Genomic DNA, 25,710 nt, shown 5'->3' with positions numbered 1-25,710 from the left:
ATAGTGTGACCTTGGGTAAGTCGCTTGATCTCTGTCTGCCTCAGTTTCCTCAATTATAAGACAGAGATAATCATAGCACCTACTTTGCAGGGTTATTGTGAGGGTCAAATGAGCTAATAATTATAAACTGCTCAGTTTAGTACCTGATACACAAATGTCACAATTTGTAGAGGGCCAGGAGGTAAGACTCCATTTCAGGTTTTGAGTCTTATAATTACTTGGCTCACCATAACTCTCTTATTGAAATAGCAGAGACTGCTTGTCAATATAATAAATTAATAATCTAGTGATTGAAGCAAAATGCAAACACTACTCTTTGAATTAAAAGCTAAACTTTTGAATTTAGAACAGGAAAGAATGTCCACAAGAAGACTAAAGGTATTTGGGAGAAATGATATGATAAACTTTACCTGAGACAATGGTATGATAAACTTTACTCTGATGCATATCTCAACTATTTATGTCTCTAAGTAACCAGGGGCTTAAGGGGTTTGATCATTTACATCATAGTAGATTTTGTTAGGCTATAGGAATTTTAAAAGAGTATACTTTGCATCGAACCTATGAGCATTTGAGGTGTATATATATATATATATATATATATATATATATATATATATATATATACATTTTTTTTTCCTCTCTGATCAATACACTTTGAAGAGTCCATAAATAGGACTTCTCCACCTGGCCCCGGTATGTTGTCATGTCCTTCATCTCTCACTACAGGAGTGGACTACAACAATAATCGTCACTATTAATTATATTCATTTAAGGCTTAGTTCAAGTCCCACTTGGTTTATGAAGATTTCCTGAATTTTTTTCATTATGAGTTCCTTCTCTTCCAATACTATTTTGACTTTATGTTGGATTTATTCCAAGTTTGTATTTATTACTTGTCTCCTCCAATAAAATGTAAATTATTTGATGCAGGTTATATTTCATTTCTATCTTTATCTTTAGCACTTGGCAGTATTTGGAACATAAAAGATAATTAATATATGCTAGTTTACGAATTTGATGAAGGCATGGTAACTGAAAAAAAAAAAAAGAGGCATGATGGAAGTGAAGTAGTAAGGGTAGTTTTGGTGACAAATTTAAATAACTACAATGGTGATGGTGCCCTCTCCAAAAACTGAGAATTTAAAGGGGAAGATCAGTTTCAGGGAGAAGACAAGAAGTTTTATTTCATACCTGCTGAGTTTGAGATACCTATGAGATATACAAGGGAATTTATTCAGCATTGATTTGATACTATAAGATCTAAACTCAGGAAAGCTCTTATTTTTATTCTAAAAAGTGCAAATAAAAATTTACATTAGGTGAAAACTTTATTATCTTCTATAGTAAAGTAAACACATGGACAGATAGATTTGAGAGTCATCACTATAAATGAGATAATTGAAATCATAGCAATTGTGTTCACAGAGAGAAAGGGAGTAAATAAAGAGAAGTGCTAATAATACCTATTGAGTATGCCCAGGAGTAGATTAAAAGAAACAAATCCATTGAGTTATTTATCATCTGTAAACTAATTGATGTAATATTCATGACATTATCATATTTTTAGAAATTGAATAAACAACTTGCAGTCCACTCTGAGGATCACTTCAGCCTGGACTGTTATTCTTATGCTGGGTATTGCCATGTTGAAAAATGTCCCAAGTACATTTTACTACTTCATTGTTCAAGCCTACTGGCTCCTGGGGTGACTAGCAGTGGAATCATCTATGTTCTTGCCTTGTGTACTTTATATAATTGTACTTGAATATCTTCCTTGTCTTACACCCAGACATTTGAAGAATACTGGCTGTAAAAACAAAGCCATAGGTGAGACTATATATATCAAGATAAAATAAAGTATAATAGAAAATAATTGTGCCTAAGGTGAGTTAGTTTTGTCTATCAATATCACAATACATAATTTGAATTTTACCCATAATTATTTAAGGTTATGCATTAATAAAATAGTATCAGAGTATATAGAGTTCTTTGTGTTTACAGAATAGCTATTTATTTCCATATAATATCATAAAAATGACTTCCTCTTATCCTATCTCATAATATACTTGGGATGTTCAATTAAATATCTACATCAAATACAGAGCTTGTCATTTTGTATTAAGCACAAACTGAGTGCTAATTCTCATTCCCCATGTATCATATGCTTTTATATTGGCCAACCAGTGTGATTAATTCCACCAATGATTTTTTAAAATTTCCTGTTAGGTCTGACAGCATAAACTTGTATAGCTTTTTAGGATTAATTTTTATTGATTTCTCCATATATTTAATCAGTCTTCTTAAAATGGCTGATTGTCCTTATAAGACAGTTTTAGTGTTCTGTACCATAATATCCTATGAGAAAAGTTGATGCCCAGAGAAGCAACAGATCACTTATGTCTCTTTTATTCTTTTCTTTGAGACCACTGTTTCATTGCCTTCAAATAATTTTTCCAAAAGTTGCAGGAATGTTCTTAGGTCATTAGCTTTCAGGATAAAGACCACAACATAGCATTTTCAACCTTTCTGTTGATGTTTTCTTTCATTTTTTCTCTTTCTCAGGTTTTTTTCCCCTTCTTGATCCTATTTTCTTCTACAGTAAGATAACTGTATAAATATGTATACATATATTGGACTTAACATATTTAACATGTATTGGACTACATGCTATCTAGGGAAGTGGGGGGGAAGGAGGGAAAACATTGGAACAGAAAGTTTTGCAAGGGTTAATGTTGGAAAATTATACATGCATATGTTTTGTAAATAAAAAGCCTTAATTTAATTAGAAAAAAACCTCAGCATTAAATATTAATTACATTAAATTTAAAACTTAATTGTGTCTATATAATACCTGCTCTGTCTACCTCTTAGAGATAATAGGAGCATTAAATAAAATAGTAGCCATAAAAGTCCTTTGAAATATATGAAGACGACTTAGTATGGATTCAAAAGATTCACACTTCCTACTTTTGTTAATATCTCTAGTTTGAAGATGCCCACCTGAAAGGAAGAAGGGTTGCAAAGTGAATAGAGCACTGGGCCTGGATTAGGAAGCTCTGAGTTCAAATCTGCTCTCAGACACTTCTCTGAGCAAGCACCTGTTTGCCTCAGTTTCCTCATCTATAAAATAAGCTGCAGAAGGAAATAGCAAAGCATTTTATTATCTTTGCCAAGAAAATCACAAATGGGATCACATAGAGTCAGACATGACCAAAACAACTGAACAACAACAACTATTAGCAAGTAATAGTAGACTTTAACCATTCATTTATTGGCATGTTTGAAGAGTTGGCTCATGGTTTACAGAATAACAGACTGGACTAGTAAGTCTAGCCTCTGGGACAAGAAACACAAGATGAGTCATGGGGATAGATGCCAGGACAGCATATCTGCTGTTAAGGATCTTGCCACCTGCTACCTTTCTCTTTTAGCTAATGATTCTTGCTAACTAGGTGTTAAACTCAATAATTTCTACCTGCTGATTTCCAAGTACCGTAAGAGTCAAATAAATGTTGGCTCCCTGGGGAAAGGTTACCCTATCCTAGTTACACCCTGGTGATAGGTTTGTGTTATGAATGCAGCTGCTGTTTTTGTACTGACACAGCTGAGGAGGAAGTCACTTGCAGGTTCATTGCTTAGATGAGCCAGCATTCTAGCAACTCCATATGATGATCTGATTTTTGCTATAAAATCTGTACTTCCTGGAGAGCTATTTCAAAAAGAACTCATGTGTCTAGGTATATGTATGTTCTTTTTAATGGTCAAAGAGTGATGAACAAAACACTAAAGGGAAAGGTATCTTCCTCATTCAGAAGGCAAGCAAGTACAACGTACCATCTTTATTACTGAAGTGGAGGCCATGTGAAATTCTACAAGTTGTCCTTGTCCAGAAGCTTACTTCAAATTTTAAATGCCTTTTCTAAGCATAGGAATCATTGGCAGCCTTTACAATCTTTCTGGCTGACTTTCACTCTATAAAAGCCTGTTATGCTCCATGGGCATTTCAAATTAGAAACAAAGCTTTTAAGCCTTCAAAACACAGCTGCTTCGGACTCTCACCTTAAAAAATAGAGTAAAAATAGTGAGTATAATACAGCAAGTCCCATTGGATATCTTATGTATATAAGACTTTTGCTTGTAGATTTCTTCAGTGACTTAAAAAATAATTTTATTGTAAGCTTGTATGTATGGTGTTACTTCAACAGTGCAACCAATAAATCTTTTATCTTTATGATATGCATGAAATATCTTAAGATAGGTTCTGGTGGCCTTGAAAATTAGTTGGGGATATGAAAACACTGTAGTTTCAACATTTTCTCTTCTCTTTATACATTTGTGCAATTACATATTAACACTATTGTATCAAGCTTACAAAATGATGGATCAATATATCTCCAAGGAAATTGTGCAGTTCATGGTGGTGCAAGGGAAAAATGTTGGATCTGAAGTTAGAATACCTGAGCATAAATCCTGTCATCCTATTACAAGTATGCAATCCTGGGAAAGTTGCTTATCTTTTCTGAAGTTTTGTTTCTGTAAATGTTGAAGTTGGTGACTTTTGATTTCATTCTCATCTATAAATCTATTATGCTATGATCATATATTTTAAACTGAATTCAATAATGTCTTCTATAAACCATTCTCTTATTCTGATTGCTAAATTATTTTTAATAATAATAATAATAATTTAATAATAATAATCTTCTACCCAGACACTCTAACTAAAAATCCCATTATGTTTCACTTTTATGCACATCCTCTTTTTTATCAATCTTTACAATACTTCATATAAAGATTTTTATTATATTTCATGTAGACTACTGCTGCAGATTCCTTGATATCCCATTATGAACCTTAGTCCTCTTTAATAAACTTATGCATTTTTGAAAGATTATTATTCCTAAAGCATGGTTCTGGTTCCATCACTAACCTTACCTTCCTCTGTTTTCTCAAGAGAAGATCGCTACCATGCAGAAATAACAGGCCTTTTGGAGTTATTCAAATTTAGTGTTTTCCTTCTTGCAGGACAATGTCTAAATCACTCAGGACAGATGCACACTCCCCTTGCACACATCTCCTTCTTGGAGATGAATTTATAAAGTAGAAGATATAGGAATAATGGTTGAAGAATGGCATTGGTACAACACACCGTCCCTTAAAATCCCCCAAATTTTTTCACCATGTTGTTGGTTGCTAAGTATCTAGTTAAAACTGGTATGATTTGCACAGACTGAGAAGAAAGCATTTGGTACAAAGTGGTTCAAAAATTCAGGAGTTTTCTACTTTAGGCTGCTAAGCAGGAATGTAATTGAAGAAACAGGCTCAAGAAAGAGACTGAAAGGAAATGACCTAATGTTTACTCTGAAGAACTGAACTTTTAATTGTAATTGTTGTTGTTTATTTGTTTCAAACACAGGATGAAACTGTGTGTTCTCTGAATCAGTACAAAAAAAGATATAATCAGGGCCAAAAAAAAAAGGACTAATTTATAGAATAAAGGAACTAACCTTAAAGAGAATCAGTAAAGGCTTTCTTACAAAAGATACAATTTTACCTGGATTCATTATGGAAGCTCATGAAGAACATCCAAAAAGAATTTGGATTGATATTTCTGATGACAACACTGATCCTTTAAATAATTAACTAAGAAGCATTGAGGACTTATTTGTATTTTTCTGCTATCTTATTTAACTATGAGAAATGGGCAAAAGAAATGATATAAAATAAACCAATTTTATGAAAAAAATGTTAATATCATGAAGAAATAACATTTAGTTCTTTCATTCTCTGTTTCCTTCTATGAATCAACTTCTGCCTTAACCCTACTTCCTAGATATAGGTTTTTAGGAAATTATTTCTTTCTTGTAAAGAAACTATTTCACTTTTTTAAAAAAAATATGTACTGATTTTTCTTTCAGTCTCTACATGTTTTTCTTACTCATGAAACTTGTTCACACTGGCTAGGTAGTTGAGACAGATGGTCCCTGAAATAGTGCTCTGCACACATTGGAAGTGCAATAAATATTTGCTGATGATGTTGAGATAAAAGAAATAATAAAATCTTATAAAGAAAGCAAAGTCAAAAATATTTCATTTGTTCAAGTGAGAAGATAGAGTTCAATTAATTATTTTCACTTTAGAGAATTTGGGGGAGAACACACAAAAATTTTAAAGGTTGTAGAATGATATAACTAGGATCAGTTATTGAGATTCAAATTCTTAATCTTCATATAAAATCTTTTAAGACATTTGAGAAGGCTCCCTGTTTTAGGGCCCTAAACAATTCATGATCTGTTTAGTATGTATTATATTTAAAGACATAAAAATGTAACAATCCAGGTTTTTTTCATGATATATACTCTACTATTTTTAGATTTACTAATCCAGGGAAGATTGTTATTTATAAACTTTAAAGAATATAAAACAAATTTTAAAATGCTAAATGTACTGCTATCTAGAAATCTGATCTTAAATAATTATAAAAATTTAGGATTAGAAAAGAAGTTGTAGATCATAACATGCCAAAGTTTAATTAGCAGATGAGAACAGGAACCTCATGTTAGGCAAATAAATAATACTTTCATGGTCATACATCAGATAGAAGCAGATATAAGACTGGAACCCTGGCCTTCCTGCTAATTTAATAATATTTCAATGACATTTTGGGAACAATGTTTCTCAAATGTTTTTGTTCTCAGTAGCTCTCATACTCTTAAAAATTGGCTTACAAGCTTAAAAAAACAAAGAACTTTCACATGGATTATATCTTTCAAGATTTACAAAATTAGAAATAAAAAATCTTAGTATTATTATGACTAGAGTTTTCATATCCTTATTATTGTAGAAGGTAACATCATTCTCTCAGTCCTTTGGGCTTGCAGCCTAGGATTCAGCTGAATTCCTCCTTATTTCTTAACTTCTATGTCCAAACTGTTGCCAAGGCCTACAGAGTTCATCTTTTTAGCATTTTTTTAAAAATACACCTCCTTCTTTCCTTTGAAATCGCCTTATCTGTTACAGGCCCTTATCACCTCACACTGATTCTTCCAACAGTCTGCTGATATTCAAGTACTTCCCCACTCCAATATATCCTTTGTTAAACCATTAAAATTATTTGATTAAAGACTAAAAACAAAAACAAAAGACATAAAAAATATGCTCACTAGTCAAAAAACCAATTGGGACCAAGCTAGGTGTAATATTGAGGTTAATGCAAGAGACTTTTAAGCATCACAATTAACATTTTAAAGGAAAAGCAGTTAAAAACACAACTCTTTCATCATTATTAGAAAAATCCTGTTAAATATGAAAGAGGGTAAAATAAATTATGAGCAAAACAATTTGATGGAATAACCCACCATATGAGAATTTTCTTTGTTGCACACTTAAAGAGGGCATCAGTTCTTGATAGGGTATCCATTCTTCTTGCTAGGAAAAATAAATTTCTCATTTCTAAAGAGGAAGAAATAATTCAGTCAGTATTTTCCAGTATTACCTGAAATCTGAGCCTACTCTCTTTCCATTTTCTGGCTCTCCAGGATCTGGACATAAGTTCGATGCTGTTTTAATACCTCCCTCATTTACTGCAAAACAGAGGAAAAAAAGAAAATGGTACAAGATTAGGAAATCAAACAACATTTTAGAAATTTATAGTGGGAAATATCTGTATACTTTATTATAAGACAATACAATATGAAAAAATCCATTTATTGATACTACATTATTATAGTTTACACAATTAAGTTTTACTTAATGATTATATATGACAATAAAATTAAAAGTTTATATTTTTCTAAATTGTTTCTATTTTGAAAAGACTAACTGAATCATAATAAAAATGGCTATGTGGACAGATTATATTTTGTAAATCTTCACCAAATGCTTTTGTCATGCAAATGGTCATTTTCCAAGTAACAATCCATTTAGCAGTGACAGAAAAGAATGACATTACCACCTTTGAAAGTTTTAAATGAGCTACACTATCTCCATCTTTGTAGGCAAAACTGCAGAAGATAATAATTAGCATAAAGTACATTATTTAAGTTCTTATGATTTATTTTATTCAGTACAGTACCAAAGCAAATCATCTGATCTGTCAATGTAAGTGATAAAGCAATGATTCAAATTAACATGAGAATTACATGATGTATGAGGTAAAGGTTGAAATGCAGAACACAAGAAATCACAGAAATGGCTTGGATTAGTGGAAAAGTCCCTGGATTGGGAGCCATATTAAATGTAGTCCATGTGGTCTTCGCTGTATGATTTTTGAGAAAAGGCATCATGTCTCTTTGGGTTTCAATTTCCTTGTATATGGACAAACAAACAAAAACAAATTAAAGAAATGAGAGAGTGCAATCATTATTGCCTCTTCAAGCTCTGAATTCTAGCTAAATAATGATATAACACTGTAATAATAAATAAATAGGCTAAATGGGAGTTACTTTCCTTGACTTTAATTCACTTTTCCTTCATACCCAAGCATTTCAATTTTACCTTTCCTGTAAGCATACCCTCCAATCCTTTAGTTGTTGTGCTCTCTGGAAACTCAATTTGTCTTTTTATTTTTTAACTTCCCTTAATATTAGACATTTCTTTTCATGGTCCTTATAGCTTCTAGCCATAATGTAAAGTTAGCTCTCTCTAAAAAATACTGCATCTTTATACATCCTCTACAATACAGAATGTAATCTTACTTACCACTACCTCCCAATATTCACATTCTTTATTTCTCTCTCTCTCTCTCTTCTTTCTCTCTTCTCTCTCTCTCTCTCTCTCTCTCTCTCTCTCTCTCTCTCTCTCTCTCTCTCTCTCTCTCTCTTCTCTCTCTCTCTCTCTTCTCTCTCTCTCTCTCTCTCTCTCTCTCTCTCTCTCTCTCTCTCTCTCTCACACACACACACACACACACACACACACACACACACACACACATACACACACACACAGTCAGGAATAGGAGCAGACAAACCTTTTCTCCTTCCTGGCATTCCCAGACTCTCTTCTACATCAATCTCTATTCCTTTGATGCTAATCTTATCTGTCTGTCTATCTCTGTATGTTTCTCTCTCTCAATATCTCTGTGACTCCCTCTTATGACCACACACACACACACACACACACACACACACACACACACACAATCAGAAGGACTAAACAAGTTTTTCTCCTTAGTGCCATTTTTATCCCTTCCATCTTATACATCAATCTTTATGATTGACTTAATATAATGTTTTTATTGTACCTTTTTTCAAATCATCTATACCACCTCCTCTATCTCCTTCTTAGAAGAGGTCTTCTCATTTTTCCCTGCAAAAATAACATTAAAAATATCTGTCTTGAGATCTCTTTCCCAGTTCCACATTTTGAATCAACTTGTGGTCCAAACCTTTTTCTATTCTATTAGAAAATTAAATGCTCCTTTCATTTGCCAATGGCAATACTTCTATTTGTTTCCCAGAGTCCATGATATCTATCACTTTCAAAATTTGTCTTTTCAATCATCCCCTTTATAGGCATTACTAAATCTTCTTGCTCCTTACAAACATACCCAGATGTTCTTTCATCTCATCCTTAAATTACTCTTAATTTACTCTACTATCCCTTGTGTCTTAAAAAGAGCTAGAGTTTTCTAGCTAAACTTATTTCTTATGAATAAATAGATTTCTACCTCTATTGCCTCCACTTTGTCCTCCCTCACATACTTCTTAGCTTTACATAACCTGGCTTCTGTTCTCATTTGATTAGAATAGCTCTCTCCAAGGTCTTAACTGTTCTCTTCTTGAATTTTCTTTAGCATTTAACATCACTGACTATCTGTTCTTTTGTAGAATAGTTTCTTCCCTGAATTTTCAGGATAATTTTCTTTATTTTCCCTTTTAACTGAGCAAGTTATTTCTATATCCTTTTAAGGCTTATTATCCTGATATACTCTAGTACTGTGTGTTAGACCCTTTCCTTGCCCTTTTTTCTCCTTCTGCTGATAGTCAAATCCTATGGAATTATTTATCATCTCTATATATGTGATTCTAAAATTTACACTCATCTAATGCTTTAGGTTTAGTTCTACATTTTCAATGTCCTGCCATACATTTCTAACCCAATGTCCTCTAGGCATCTCAAAATGAACATGTTTAAAATATAACATCTTTCATCTGAAACCCACTTTTCCCCACCTTCACTATTTCTGTAAATGAAATCACCGTTATTCTAGTCACTCAGGTTACTAACCTGTATAGATACCATTTTGGTGTTCTATGCTCTTATTTCCAAATTTTGCTCATTCTTATCTCTCTCATCCTTATCTTTCTTGTCACACTAACACAATAACATTTCATTCATTTTTTTCTTAAAAAATTGAAAAACTCCTAATTGTTTTCCCTATCTCAAGTCTCTCCCCTCTCCCCTCTCTCACTTGCATAGTTGTTCACTTGATATTCTTAAAGCACAGGTTTAAAGATAGATACCATGTTAAAAAAAAAAGTTTTAATGGTATTAAATTCCTTTGGAAGTAAATCCAAATTACTATATTTAGAAACTATTTTAGATTCTATTTTTATTTATTGCTTCTTGTTATGCATCTCCTTCCTTTTACTCTATATTTAAGCCAAATTTGCCTCCTTGTTTATACTCATAAATAATATCCCTTCATAAACTTCTATGTCTTGGCATTGGTTTTCCTCAAGCATTGTGGAACTCTTGGCTTCCATCAAAACTCACTTACTTTAAGATGCCTTCTTTGATTTTCTACTTGTTAGAACCCCTTGGATCTAAATTACTTTGTATTGATTCTGTGAAACTGTAATATTTACTTTTATGTAAATAGCACATATTCCTTCAGTAGAATGTTCTCTCATCTGAGGACAGGAACTATCTCATTTTGATTATTATATACTCAGTATCTATAATAATTATTGGTACAAGATATATATATATATATATTTTTTTTTAAAGGTGAAGTTGATGAATATGAGAGAATTTCCATGACTGAAAATGTATCTTATCTTACTTTCTCTCTTTCTAGTTGAAGGGTTCTAGTGGATACTGACATCTGACAGGATGATCTCAAATTAATCTTCTTTCTTGGCTAACTACAATTGTGCACTACTAGTCTTTGGAAACAATAGCATCCTTATTGCCAAATATAATGTCTTTTTTTCTGTCATACTTCTTAATATCTGTGTTGAGTTCAGAACTGCTGTATTTGCTAATTCATTACAACTGTACTTTCAGATATTGTTGTTCTATTGACATTGGCTTTCTTTTATTTCTTTTGCTCACACTGCTACGATCAAACATGACTCAATTCTTGATCTTCTATTTTTATACTATTTTCTTAAATTGAATGATTATCTCTATGTTCATGTATTTCCCAAAAATCTTTATCTCCAGCCTTTTATTCATACATCCAAAACTGCCTTGTGAATATTTCTATTGGATATCCCTCCATTATCTCAAATGTTTAAAATATTTGAAAATGAATTTATTATTAGAAGTGACTGACACTCAGTATTTAGTATTTCATTATCTATCTATAATCTAATTTCCTTTACTATTTTTCTCCTTCCTTCCTTCATTCCTTCCTTCATTCTTTCCTTCCTTTGTTCGTTCCTTCATTTTTCTCTTTTCTTTCCTTTTTTCCTTCCTTACTTCTTTTCACCTTTCCTTTCTTGTTTTTATGATTCTCTATGATTCTATCACCCACTACAATTTATCATCACCATCTAAGATCAAGATTCTTAATCTCTGGATCACTGCCCTTTTTGGCAGTATGTTGAACTCTATGGATGCCTTCTCAGAATATTGTTAAATGCAAAAAAGTATCAACAATCATTATAAGAAAAATAAAATATAGATGATTGGCAAGGAACCCAATTATATTGAAATACAGCTATCAAAATGTTAAAAAAAATAAGACAACCAATCTCAGGGTAAGAATTTCTATTCCAAGATTAATCTTTCTGAAACCCTGCCTTCATCTTTACCTTGTTTCTCCAGATTTTTTGAAAATTCCAAGTTTAGAATTTGAGAATCACAGAAACTGAGTCCAAATATTTTTTGTTGATATTACGAATAAGGAAAATGAAACCCAGAAAACTAAAATGTCTTGCCCAAGATCACACAGATAATGAGTAAAAAGGAAGTTAAGATTTTTAACCCATGTCTGATTCATTATTGAAACTTTACTGTGATTATTCTCTATTTATCAAGTAATGCAGCCTCATTTTATTTTTCAAAGTCCACCATAATCTTGTTTGATAAGATCATAGGCTCATATATTTTAAAATGGTAAGAACTTTAGAAGCCATTTAGCCCTATCTTTTTTTTTAACAGATGAGAAAACTGTCTGATATCCTAAATGACTTGTCCAGGTTGTCCAGGATCATACAGATAATTTTTGTCTAAGGCAGGATTTGAACATAGGTCATCAATGTTTATTCCTTCTAATTCCCCAAATGTGCTGGTTCATTCTACATAAATAAATTCATCTTCACTTTTTTTTCATAAATATGTCTCATTTAACCTGACCTCTATTCATTTCCCTTATCCTCTTAATGAAATGTTCTTTATATTTCTATTAATTTACATGACAGTTCAAATGCCACTTCTTCCAAGGATATTTAGCAGAGCAACTAAACCTTTTTCTAATCTGCTTCTCAATTCTTACAGCACTGTGTTTTAAAGTATATTTAGTGATTTCTTAGTGAGCAATTTCAAGTGATTTATTAAAATCATCCTATATGGTTGAATGATTCTTTTCTGTTTTATCTCCTTGTCATTGTTCCCCTAAGTAAATTATAAGCCTCTTGAATGCAAGAGACTTATAAATAAATAAATATATATATACATACATGAATATAGATATGCTTTTGTGTATATACATATATGTATGTATATATATATACATGTGTGTATATCAATATATTTATATTACATATATATTATATATAATATATGTGTGTATTTGTAGTGTCCCTCAAAATACAAAGATAATGATTAGCACATTGAAGATACATGTGGTAAATGACAAAAACAGTTAGGCATGGAGGGGGAATTGTGGGAACAGAAAGAAAAAGCATAGTCTTGTAACCTGGATATCCTTCATGATACATTTAAAAGATTATCAATTATATTTTTTAATAAAATTTTAATGCTTACTGACAAGTTTTTTTTTATATTGTCTTCATTTACTATGATATATTCCTTACTGGGTCTGACCCTAAAAAGTTATCCTTTGTCTTCAATATTTTAAAGGGATTTTGGGAGCCTTTGCAAAAATTTATAGCAAGTTCCTGCCTAGTCAGGGATAAATTAAAAACAGTAGTATTGTTTCTGAACTTCTTTGCCACAATATAATATATGCTATAATTAATATCCTTATTTAATCTGTGACTGTTTGGTACTAGAAGAGAGTTACCCTAGAAAATACAATATTTTTTTTTTGCTTTTATCACGTTAGTTCTTTTTTTTCTGATAGCTTAAAGGATCCTAAGACCAATTCTCATCAGCACATTTCTAGATTATTGCAATAGCTATTTGTTAGTTTCCCTTTGTTGTATTTCTTTCTATTATAACCCACCTTCTACTCAGCTGTCAAAATGTTTTTCTGAAAGCATAGGTCTAATCATATTATTTTTCAACTCAGTAAATTCCAGTGATTTTCTATTCTATTTAGTATCAAATATAAAAAGTGAAATTTGATAATTAAATCCCTTCAATATTAACCCCTTCCTATATTTCCAGTCTTTTTTTCACATTACTTCTCAACATATATTATAATATCTAACTAGAAAGGGCTAATTTTGGTTACTTACAAAAAGAATAATTGACTCAATGCTTTTTGGATTGGATTGGATTCTGTCTACATTAATGTACTTAAAGATGTCACGGAAGAAACATTTAGTCAGATATTCTATTCATAAATTTTATTGCTTACTGTTGTTGAGAAATTATCTCTATTAATAGTACATCTAAGAGAGAATAAAATCCAAATTAATTGCATGATAATTCTAATTAATTATTTTTAATCTTGAAAATCATGTCAGTTCAATTTTTCACATGTGTTTTAATTTCAGTCAATAACAGGAAAACTTAGCTGTCATTAAATTACATCAACTTTCAACAAAATGATCATTTATCAGTCAATTGTCCTAATTTTTTTCATATTTAAGATTTTTCAAGTCTAGTTGAAATGTTAGACAATTTAATGTCATAATAATATTTTGACTATATTGGCACTTAAAGGATTTGACACTATTATATAACTCAAATGTTGGTAGAAAAATCAGTGAGAATTTTTTAGCACATGCAAGAAAATAATGTAGCACAAAGGACTTCCATACTAAATATCTAGAAATGCCCTGATAACATAGTTATCAATATAAGTTAACAGGATGATTTTGACACTGTTAAAAATGATCATGTTGAGTAATAGACATGTCTGATGAAAGAGGAGAGGTGTTTGTTGTCTGTAACAATTCCATTGCCTTTTTCATAAATGTTATTTTTAAAATGTGTTAAATTTGTCCTTATATACTAAATTAAATACTGTTTCTTAAACTTTCCCTTTAACATATATACATATATTGTGTGGCTATTATAGTTTTTAAAATGGTACTAAGATACCTATCATCTATCTAACCCTTAGGTAAAAGTTGGACCAACTGATCTTTTCCCTTGGAAGAAGTTTCCCTCTATTTTTGAAATTCTATGCTACACATAGCCTCAAAGTAATTAATTGATTTATGCAGATAGCATCTCCTATATAAGACTTTTTCTAATCTACAATCCAGATCCACATCCAGAGATTAGTTTTCTTTTTTCATCTTGCTTCTCATCTTGAAACTGCTTTGTATAAGTCATTTATTTTTATATCTGCATGTGTGTTCTACTACCCCATCCCCCAGTAGAATGTAAGTTCCTATCTCTTTTTTTTTATTTTGTATAACCTATCTCTAGCCAATATCTTATACATAGTTTATACCAAATGCATGTTTACAGAATTGAATTTGATTATTTTTATAGGGAAATTAAGTGATCCTATTTAAATTATCCATTAAATAAAAATGAATTTTTTTCCTCTCATGGAAAGTTTTTATTAATTTAAAGGGTTTTCCCCTGGAAATATATAATTCTTAATTTGAAAATTTCAACAGTGTAGGTGAAAACAGAATCAAAATATATCTTTCTAAGTAAAATCACCACATATCTATCATCCCTAGGTCAGAATCTAATGATACAACTACAGACCCATCAGAAAGAGGGCTCAAGTCACATTTTCTTTTATTGTAAAAACAATGGCTCATCTCAGAATGAATATGTTCCTCCAATTCAGTAAATGTAATCCACATTTAAAAAAATGTTTAATGATTCACATATTTAGTATTTGCCATGCATGTTATAGAATAATTAATAGAGTTATATACACACACGTTTCAAAACACACACAATACAGACAGCACAGACTTCACTCTTGCACCAGAGAAAGTAACAAAAAGAAGTACACTCACAGATAGAAAACTTGTTGCTGTTGTCTTTCCCTGGAAACAATTTAAATCCTCTAGATTTAAAATCTATGGCCTTTTTCACTAGTTAAAAAAACAAACAAAAACATGTATCAGGAAATACATTCTAAATGGTGAAATTCAAGTTAACAAATTTTGTTAGCATGGAAGTATGCAAGTTAAAGAGATTGTTTTCAAAAATTCTGGCATAGTTCATCACAGGAAAAGTAGCAAAATAATGACCTTTAAAGGAAAAAATGTATTCTAACAGAATTGTGAATATGATATGCATGAAAATAAGTTCCTATGTAGAAGTAATTTGTTTGGCACTATGCTGGGTGATGTATTGAAGGGAAAATAATGACAATTATGTTTTTAATTTAGGAGTGCAATCTGTCCGAATTAGTGGAATCAAAATAAACAAGAGAAACCCATGACAGGATTTTTATGCAGCTATTTTTAGGGAAAATATTAAAAAGGAATGATTTTCAATCTTTATTTCTTCCATTATTAGACTTAGATTTACTCCACACAATGACAATACTACTGGTAGAAAGATTCACTTGACATTTATTTTTTAAACTAATTATCTTCTTGGGGATGATTTATATATTTATAGTCAATCATTCCTATGGACACCGAGGCATAAATTATAGTATTTCTAAGAACAAACAGAAACACTTTGAGGGAAAACATTCTATTTTTCATGCAGAAGTTATCCTACCTGTATACATCAATCCAGTGATTGATATGTTTCTACTTTTGCTTATTTTTATTAAAAATAAAATGAAGCAATTAAGGAGAAGTAATGAGAAAAAATAATAATCTTTATGGTTAAAGGAAAAAAAAACCCTAGATTTAAACCTTTTTCAATATTGATTGTTTAAATGCAAATTGTATTCACTACAAATTAGTACTCTGCTGAGATCAGGTAACTTGGCAGTTACCTTGGATCTACCTTTGTAAATCTTTTTCTAATATTCTAAAATTGATTTTGGCTTCCTGCCCAATTAATTAAAATTAAGGAGAGTTTGATGAATTTCAAATAGGAGTGACAGATGAGTAATTGTGAAGTTATAGCGTTTAAATAATATTTCTAAAAGTCAAGAAAATTGGTAAAAACAAGCAAATTTGAGTTATCTAATGAGTAGTGCTGTTTTGGAAAGAACACTAGACAGACAATTAGAAGATAGGAGTGTTCTTCTACAGTCTACCCACTACAAATATGTAAACTTTCTTTCACTTCTCTATTGCAGATGTTAAATGAGATAGAGGCCAAGACTTTAAAATCCTTAAAATCTTATGCACATTCAGTTAACTGGATAGATAGCATCTCACTGATAGAATATTCCCAAAGTATTTTTTGTTCCCCACGTGAGAGTTTATCATCAAATTGTCTGAAATGTGCTTAACTTTCTTTTACAAGTAGTGCCATTATATTTTTCATAGCAATTCAACTTTTAAAAATGTGCATTTAAATTGTCCTACAATCTCCGAAAGAGATAATAGGCATATGGAAAGTCTCTACATTTCTCTTTTTCATAATGGATTATGACTTTTAAATAACAACTCAGGAATATATGGCAGTTTTAACACATATTTGAAATTCTTAAAGTAGGACTAGAAAAAACTGGAAGGAATGCAAGCATAAAGAAGAAAGTAGAATAGCAAAGAAGAAAATTCCATAAGATAATAAATTGACAGCCATGAAGAATTTTTTTAAACAAAGAAATGATGTCTTTATCTGTATAAATGAGCAGAGAATCTTTGTGAGTATATTAACATAAAAATGTGTGTATCTAATGGATAAAGACGGAACTAGGATGATATCAGCAGATAGGATAGGTTGTTATCATGATGCTTTGGAGTGAAAACAGGATGGCATTCAATAATCCTGTTTGTTGTTCATCTCTGTTTTAGATATTAGCCTCTTTTCTGTCTTTTCCTACTGAATTATATAAGTATTATTTGGGATAGAAACACTAAATTAGAGGACTGAATATATTCAAATTAAAATCCCAATGAATAAACAGTTAAAAAAAACAAAATATGTGACATCACAACTTTGGAACTATTTCAAAATTGAAGTTCAAATTCAGGAAAAAATCATTTTCAAATAAAACACAATCCAATTAAAATACTACCAAAATCAAATAATTTATAAAGCAAAAACCAAAACAAAACAAAGGAACAAAAATCCAAACCAAAACTTGTAAAATGGGGCTACAAAATAAAAGACATAAAAATGACATAAGAAGAGATGATCTATTATATGTTCATGTTGTACATATATGTTAAAACCTGAGGACACAATAGTGATTTATCATTATTAACATATTTTCTTATAACATTTCTTTGTAAAACTTGACATCATATATGGAAACCCTAATTACCTTCTCCTATATCTTATATGAAAAGAGATATTGTTGGTTAGTAGAACTAAACTTGATTTGTGGAAGCTACTTGAAATTTGTGACTTTTTCATTTTTTGCCATTATTATCACCAACATCAAGCACAGGGCCTGACATATAAAAGGTAGACATTTGATAAATGTCTTTATTCATTACATAGGGAAATTATAACTATAATATATGAATAATAATAGTAATTATAAAATTATATATTGTTTTTTTAAATTATTTGCTACAGATTGGAGCATTATACTAAGTGAAAGCTCATACTATTAAAACATTTGGTTTTTAGATCAGTTAAATAAAAGCAACTTTTGTTTGTAAAATCTTTTAATTATGTTTGAAATTACCACCAGAAAGGGCCCAAGGAAATGAAAATGATTGAGTAAGGTGATGCATATGTCCATTTCTTTCCACATGTGTATTTTGCCTTCAAACATTTTGAAAAGCTGTACTTTCTTTAATATTTTCTTTATTACTTTCTTTCCTTTTTATCTTCCTGTCACAAAATTTCAACAAGGTAATGTGTTTTATTATTCCCTGATTTTTTGTTACATGAATAGCTTGCTTTTATCAAGTACTGCTTGAGAAAAATTGGGTCTTTAAAAGAGCAGATCCATATAAATAATAAAGATGCAGGGCATAAGAGAAAGAATGTCAAATTTTCAATCAGTAATTCAGGCTAATACTTAATTCTAATATCACTTAGCTCTAATACTGTTTGAAGACAGACAAACCTTCTTGAAATCTAAAATTGGGGGTAACAATATTTATGGTCCTTAATTTATATGATGATAGTGAAGATTAAATGAAATAATATATATATATATATATAAATATAAGCACTATGTAGTTGTAATTTGTGATTTTATTATTAGAAGTAGTAGTAGTAAAAGTATTCAAAAAATTTGGGTGATACTCCAGTTTCTGCCACCTACTAACCAGATAAGTGATTATCTTTTATTTTAATTAATTCCTTTTAGCTTTAGTTATACTAATCAAAATGACAACCCAATCAAAATTTTTTAATAAATTAGCACTTTTAACCATGATTATATTCATTATTTTTAGTTAAGAAATATAAGTGTATATTTCTTATATATATATATATATATATATGTATGTGTGTATGTGTATAGTTTATGATTGGAGTACCAGATTTATTTGTATTTTCAAATGTTTAAGTTAAGTCATTAGTGCCCATAAATTCAAGGGATTTTCTTTTTATTTTTCTATTTTTTGTGTTTGTTACATATTAAACCAAAAACCAGCGATCTAGTTTTGCCAACACTTTTCTCATTTTGGCAATGCAAAAGATATTCTATGAACTAATATACACATACACACACAGAAAAAAAATAACCAAACAATTTATAATTGTTCTAAGTGTTACTTCTTGCCTAAAGAAAATATTTACTTGATCTCTATGAAACATAGAGCCTATTGTTCTAGTTTCATATATATTCTCAAAATGTAGGGATTAATATTAGACTTATAATTTCATTGATAAAGAAAATTGTACTGCCAGTGCATGTCCATATCTCTGCAGCTAATATACAGTGTTACACTGAGATGTAACATTTTAATACTAATGCACTGAGATATATGTTCAATGGTTTGTTCTGGGTTGAATTCCCATAGATGTCAGAAGTAGGCTTGAATTAATGTCTTCCTGACCTTGAGGTGAGGGCTCTACTCAAGCTACCTCTTTTCTCAAGTGAAGTAAAGTAAAATAAAAGTTGGCACCATCATAAGAAGATGAGAATAATGGACTGAGACACTGAATTAATAAAAGTACAAACAAATCCGTGTGGGAGACAATTGATCTCACTGAAGGGATTATGACATTTTTGATGGAGAAGTAGCATTTGATTTTGATACAGAAGTATTTCATCTGTTTATCATGACAAGAAAACTCATCTTATTACAATTTGGTAAATGTCAATAAATATTTTATATTATATATTGCTACAACGCGTACCAGGAAGAAGCATCAGTTCAAACCTAGATGCATTTATTTCTTTATGGTGCAAGCAGGCTTCTCTAACCTAAGTCATTTTCTACTACTCTTGATACAGAACCATGTTGATTCACAACCAATCAGACATTAGCTTCTGGGGAAGATTTTTTTTTTATTTCTGGGAAGAGAGAGAGTCTTTCTAATCTACTAGTTTGTCACTGACTTTCTTTGAAGGCAATTGAGACATGGACAATTTATTGATTCTTTTTTAGCTTGTGATCCTCAAGGACTGGGCTAAAGAAAAGCAAAATATAATGATTTGTATCTGCCCTGTACAGAAGCTTATTCTAAAATGACATTACTTATTTCAAGAAAAGAACAGACACTATCCCCTCCCTGCCACCTTCAGCCACAAAGTGAATATAAAAATAATAACTCCAAGGGGAATGCATAGAAGTACAAAAGTAGGAATGTGTTTGTGGAAGTACAAGTTGTGGTCCAACCTTGCTTCAGCCTTGTGCATGTAAATTGGAGTGTGAAATAGGGAAAGTAATTTGGTCTAAGCTTTAGCTTAGTGAGTCAAACACTTCATTATAATAAACAACAAAAGACTGAAGTCTTGTATTCTTTATCCCATTCAATGAGGAATGTGATTTTAAAAAACTGTCTCATATAAGTCAATAGATGATTGTCCTCTGCACAACATTTTCTGAGTAATAGTATCATAAAGTGATCAAGAAGGCCTCAAATGCCTATTTAAGGAGTTTGGCTTTTATGCAATAATGTATAGGGAATTCCAACATGTTTTTTATTTAGTAGAATTAAATGATTTGAATTTCACACTATTACATTTTCTACTTAATGTATTGCTATTGATTACAGTAGGGAGACGGATATTCTAGGGAGCAAGTCATACCCTTAAGAAGGTATAATGAAGCTAGGACTTAGGCTATTTTAGTAGAAAAAGTAAAAAAAAAAAAAAAAAAAAACAAGAGAGAAAGATATTGATTTGTAAATAAGATTTTTTTCATAAAATCATACATTTTAAGGCAAAAGGAACCTCAAAGGTCATTTTTAGTAAAAATCAACCTAATTTTATATATGTAAAAAATGAAGCCCAGGAGATATATTGATTTGTTATGAGTCATAAAGGGCACATTATCTTATCCATTATATCACTTATCCTTTTGCTATAATTGAGAATAAGGTTGAGGGAAGAGTTAAAATGATTTGTGGGTTTAAGGATTGTGTGCTTGGAAGAAATATTTTCTTGTAGCAAAAAAGGGGAAATCAGGTAGAGATGAAGTCTCCAGATAAAGAGGGAGGATTCTGTGTTGAAAACACTTAGATTGAAAGGCTGATGAGATGTCCAGGAAGAAAGAAATAAAGGAAATAGAAGAAAAAAAAACTTTATTAGATCAACAATAATAGCTATCTGAGAATATTGGCAAAATGCACTTCTTACTAATTCTTAACATCCAAGTTAATGTTGAATCATTTACAATCTCTATAATAATCATCCACTTTAGACTTCTCCTAGGGAAACATCAAAATTCCTTTCTGAATGAGGACCAAACTATGTTGTCCATCACTAATATAAGGAAGGAAATGTAGGGCATAATTATTTGAAAAATTCTCATAATAAAAAGCAGAATACTGTCATGCTTATCAATTTCCCTTTATAATCAAAATGCATGTGAAAGATAACCTTGGAGCTGGACTAGAAATTCATGGAAAAGCTATTCTATAAATTAATTACTGCAAGACCAATTTTATAAGAATGATTTGGCTCATAATGTGAGTTATAACTGTAAAGCAGAATTGTCACACATAGAAAATTAAATAATAAAAATCATATAAATATACTCTTTTATAATACAAAGATAATTATTTTGACACAAAAATCTTTCACAATGAACTTAAAAGTAAATGATGAATATATATGAAGAAGATAAATTGAAAAACCTAGTTGATTTTATTTCTGATAATATAAATAAGTGGACATTTATACATAGCAGAATCAAAGCAATTTGGAATAAAATGTAGAATCAGAAATAATACATATTTAAAAGCTTGCAAATACCCAATTTCACCTTTAATAAATACACTAATTTTTACTTTAATTTTTTTTTATAAAAATGAATATTGTGGTTAAAATAGCAAAATCCGTTGTTTTTTTGCACTACACTATCTTGTTTACCATGTGAATAATATGTGCCTGAGGCCTTTGAATGATACGAATTAAACCCCAAATTTTTGGTTTTTGTTAATAAAATTCATTCCTATGTAAAAATAATACATTTTGCTACTTAAACTTAGAAGCCTAAATATTTAAAGATGTCTGTAATAATACTTCCATTTTGTACCCATACTTAAGATGTAGAAACTGAGTCAGCCATTTTCCATATTAAGTCACCATCATGAAATTTTTAATCAAAGCACAAAGTATGTTTAGTCCAAAATGCTTGATTGGTGACTCTGTGAAAATCCATTTATTATATATATTTTTAAAAAATATTAGTATTAACTCTTTAGATTAAAAAAAAACTTTAATAATTATGTGGAAAAAGTAGCAAAATTCTATAATTTCATGCAGTATTTTGAGAAATAAATATAAAAATTCAAAACCATTAATTTAGAAAGAGAAGAAATTATGTTTACAGAATGACTTTTGAAACTTTATTTTTATCCATATTTTACAATATGATGAGGATAGATGATTGGCTCACAATCAGGCAATTAATTGATTCTGACACCAACATCTCAATATAGATAATTTTAGTTTGTACTATCACAGAGATGGAAGGAATTCAGGAAACTTCAAAACATATGCTGATGGTAGCAGATGTACTAGGTCTGCTTGGCTGCATAGACCTTGCAGTTATGGTGTAGCAGAAAATGTCACAACTACATGAAAATAATGAGAGTATTTTCAAAAAAATTGGGGAGTTTTTATAATTGATTTGACAAAAGTCAACATATGATCAAAGTTAGCATTGATAAGGCCCACAGATATTAATTCTTTCAGTATTATTTATGCCTCCACCTCAAATTCTTTTGACATTTGGTTTTAAATTTAATGTCTAATTCTTATGTTATCTTTGGTCAAGCAGGATAGTTTGAATTTATAAAATTTAATTCTTTCAAGTCTTTTGATTTACATTAAAGTATTTTAAACATCTATATTTTGCAGTTTTGTCCTTTCATTTGCCTTTTCAATCATAAATTATATCATAAATAAATGTATCATCTGATATGATAAATCAACTATATATGCCAACCATAAGATATATCAACTATATAACACACAAACACACATACACACACATTCCATATATCTATATCTATATCTATATCTATATCTATATCTATATCTATATCTATACATTTGCCTCCAAAAGGGCTAAGAATTTCCAATTATTTTATCAGAAAGGAAGCAACTAAGTGATCATAATTAATTTGTCCAGAACATAAAACAGTATTTCAATATCAAAGAGAATGGAATAATTAATGCATTTGTATTAATCCAAAATTACTAAGAAATAATTTAAAACCACTTGACCATACTTTCATAGGCTTTGCCACACAGTATTGATTGGCTCATTTTAAAGTTCTCACAAGTTTTTGACCACAGTACTCAATGATTTTATATCATCTGGGCTATACTTGCATAATGCACTATTTTTGATACTGGCATAAAAGTATTCCCACGGGGCACATTAGATTCAATCTGTTAACTTGCTAGACTGTGAAGAAAGCCAAAAATACCAACTCAGTCTGCTGGAAAATTAAATTCAATGTAGGATCTCTCTTGACCTATTCCCCAACTTTATCCTTGTTTCTTGGTTTTGTTATTCGGCTATATTTCTGTTTGCGTATCTTCCTATCTTCTTTCTTATCTATCTGTTTGTCTTATGTGCTATAAAGATCTTTTGACATTTAGAGCTATAGAATGGCTTGTATTTAAAGCATTATCGTTGCTCATCTGCTTTCTTGGGAATATTTGGAAGGGCATCATACTAGAAATAGGCTTGTTTGAAGTAAATACCCCATGAGGACTAAGATAGCCTTTCCTAATTTCCATAGTTATAATTATTTTTTTCCACAAATAATCATGTTATACTTATCAGTTGTATCATACCTAAAAGAATATAATATCTCTGAAGTCAGAGAGATTATGTGAGTGTATGTATGCATTTGCATGTATATATACAATAGAATTTGGATAATGTTAATTTATGGTTTTCTAACTTTTCTGGAGATTTTTGTGTACAGTTTAGTGCCCCATTCTCTTTGTATTTGAGTTTGACCCTACTATATAGATTAAGTAATATGTGAATTTTTGTTGCTGTTTTAAAGTACTAGATAGAAAATGATAGATAGAGAACAAAGTGACAACTTAGGGGTCATAGGAGCAGAGTTCCAGAAAAATGGAAGAGAGTTCAATGGTTTTCTAATAGAATTCATTTTATAGGTGAGCAGTTTGAGGTGCAAAACTGGTAAAGTGAGATAGTTTTAATCAAAATAATAAGAAGACATGTGTCTAGATGCTCTCATTCTAAGTTCAGCATTCTTCCAACTATCCTCATCAATAAAGGAATAATATGAATTAGAACATCATACTGGAACAAAACATGAAAATATACTATTTTGTGTGTATATTGTTTTAATTTGAGTTCAGTTTGGGTTCTACTACCAAGTTATTTCAAAAACTTATCTAATTCCTTATGATAAAATTTTATCATATTTGCTTTAACTTCTTATGAAATTTTATAGAGTTGAGAAAAATGTTTTATGTAGAAGAAACTTCTATTCTCACTCTTACTATGGCAGAATATGAAAGCTTCCAAAAAACATACTAAACCAACTTTTTACCCCTTCAATATATCTCCTTATTCAAAATATGTATAGGTTTAGTTTCTCCAATGTGATTGTCAACATTAGCATGATTGTTACTGAAATTTAAGTAGTTCTTCAATGTTTAAAAATAGCTTACATTCATTATTTCATTTGATGAAGAGCTCACACAGTAAATCAAAATATTAATGAAGATATGTATCCAGAATTGGCTTTATGAAGTCTGTGACCATATCTAATTCCTTTATCCAAATAGAGTCAAGGACACATAAAAAAGGCCCATTATTCTTGGTCAGAATCATTGTAATTAAATGAATTACTTAAATATAATAAAGATCTCAGTAATTTTGCTTAGATACCTAAAACTCAATTAAAAATATTTTTATAATCAATAAAATGAGTTATATATAGGAAATTAATGATTTTGCTAGATTTATAATGACATTAACAAAAATCATTTATTCTATTTGTTCAGAATAATTTGATTGGCTTAAATTCTAAGGGAGAAAATCAAGCAAAAAAGGAAAGGGACAGATTAGATTTCATATATGTTCTATAATTTTGTACTTATTTGATATCATCTCTAAAATTCTCCAAAGATTATTTAAAACATTAAAGCTATACACAGACATAAAACCAAGACAGAATAGAATGTATGTAATAATGAAAATGGTTCTATCTTTAGATAGCCAATGATAAACTGTTCCATTATTCATTCATCTTCTGGCATTCCTAATAGCACCCAGCTTAATGGTATGTGTCCATTTTGTGCACAGCAAGAGAGTCATATGCTTATGAAGCATACATACTAGTGCAGCACCTTTTTACAATATTTGATGAAAATTGTCCAAATTAATCACAAATAAGATAATATAGTATCTAGAGAGTTGCAGAATTTCTTCATATCCCCAAAGCCTCAAGGGATTACTGTAGCACTAAGATTTTTATTTGTTGTTGTTGTTGTTGTTTCCAATGACA

General features: G+C 30.4%; 1 protein-coding gene across 1 annotated transcript in view; it reads right to left on the bottom strand.

Moving 5' to 3' along the window:
* The window catches only part of CSMD3 (CUB and Sushi multiple domains 3), a 1,577,676-nt gene that overhangs the window by 898,946 nt on the left and 653,020 nt on the right, over positions 1-25,710 (bottom strand). Inside the window, 2 exon segments of the mRNA XM_074266680.1 lie at positions 7,499-7,586; positions 15,510-15,587. Of these exon segments, the coding sequence (XP_074122781.1) occupies positions 7,499-7,586; positions 15,510-15,587 (166 nt within the window).

Source organism: Sminthopsis crassicaudata, chromosome 1 (genome assembly GCF_048593235.1).
Source record: "Sminthopsis crassicaudata isolate SCR6 chromosome 1, ASM4859323v1, whole genome shotgun sequence".
Classification (NCBI taxonomy): Eukaryota; Metazoa; Chordata; class Mammalia; order Dasyuromorphia; family Dasyuridae; genus Sminthopsis; species Sminthopsis crassicaudata.
The sequence above is the reverse complement of the archived record's forward strand: the minus strand, read 5'-3'. Positions and strand labels throughout refer to the sequence as shown.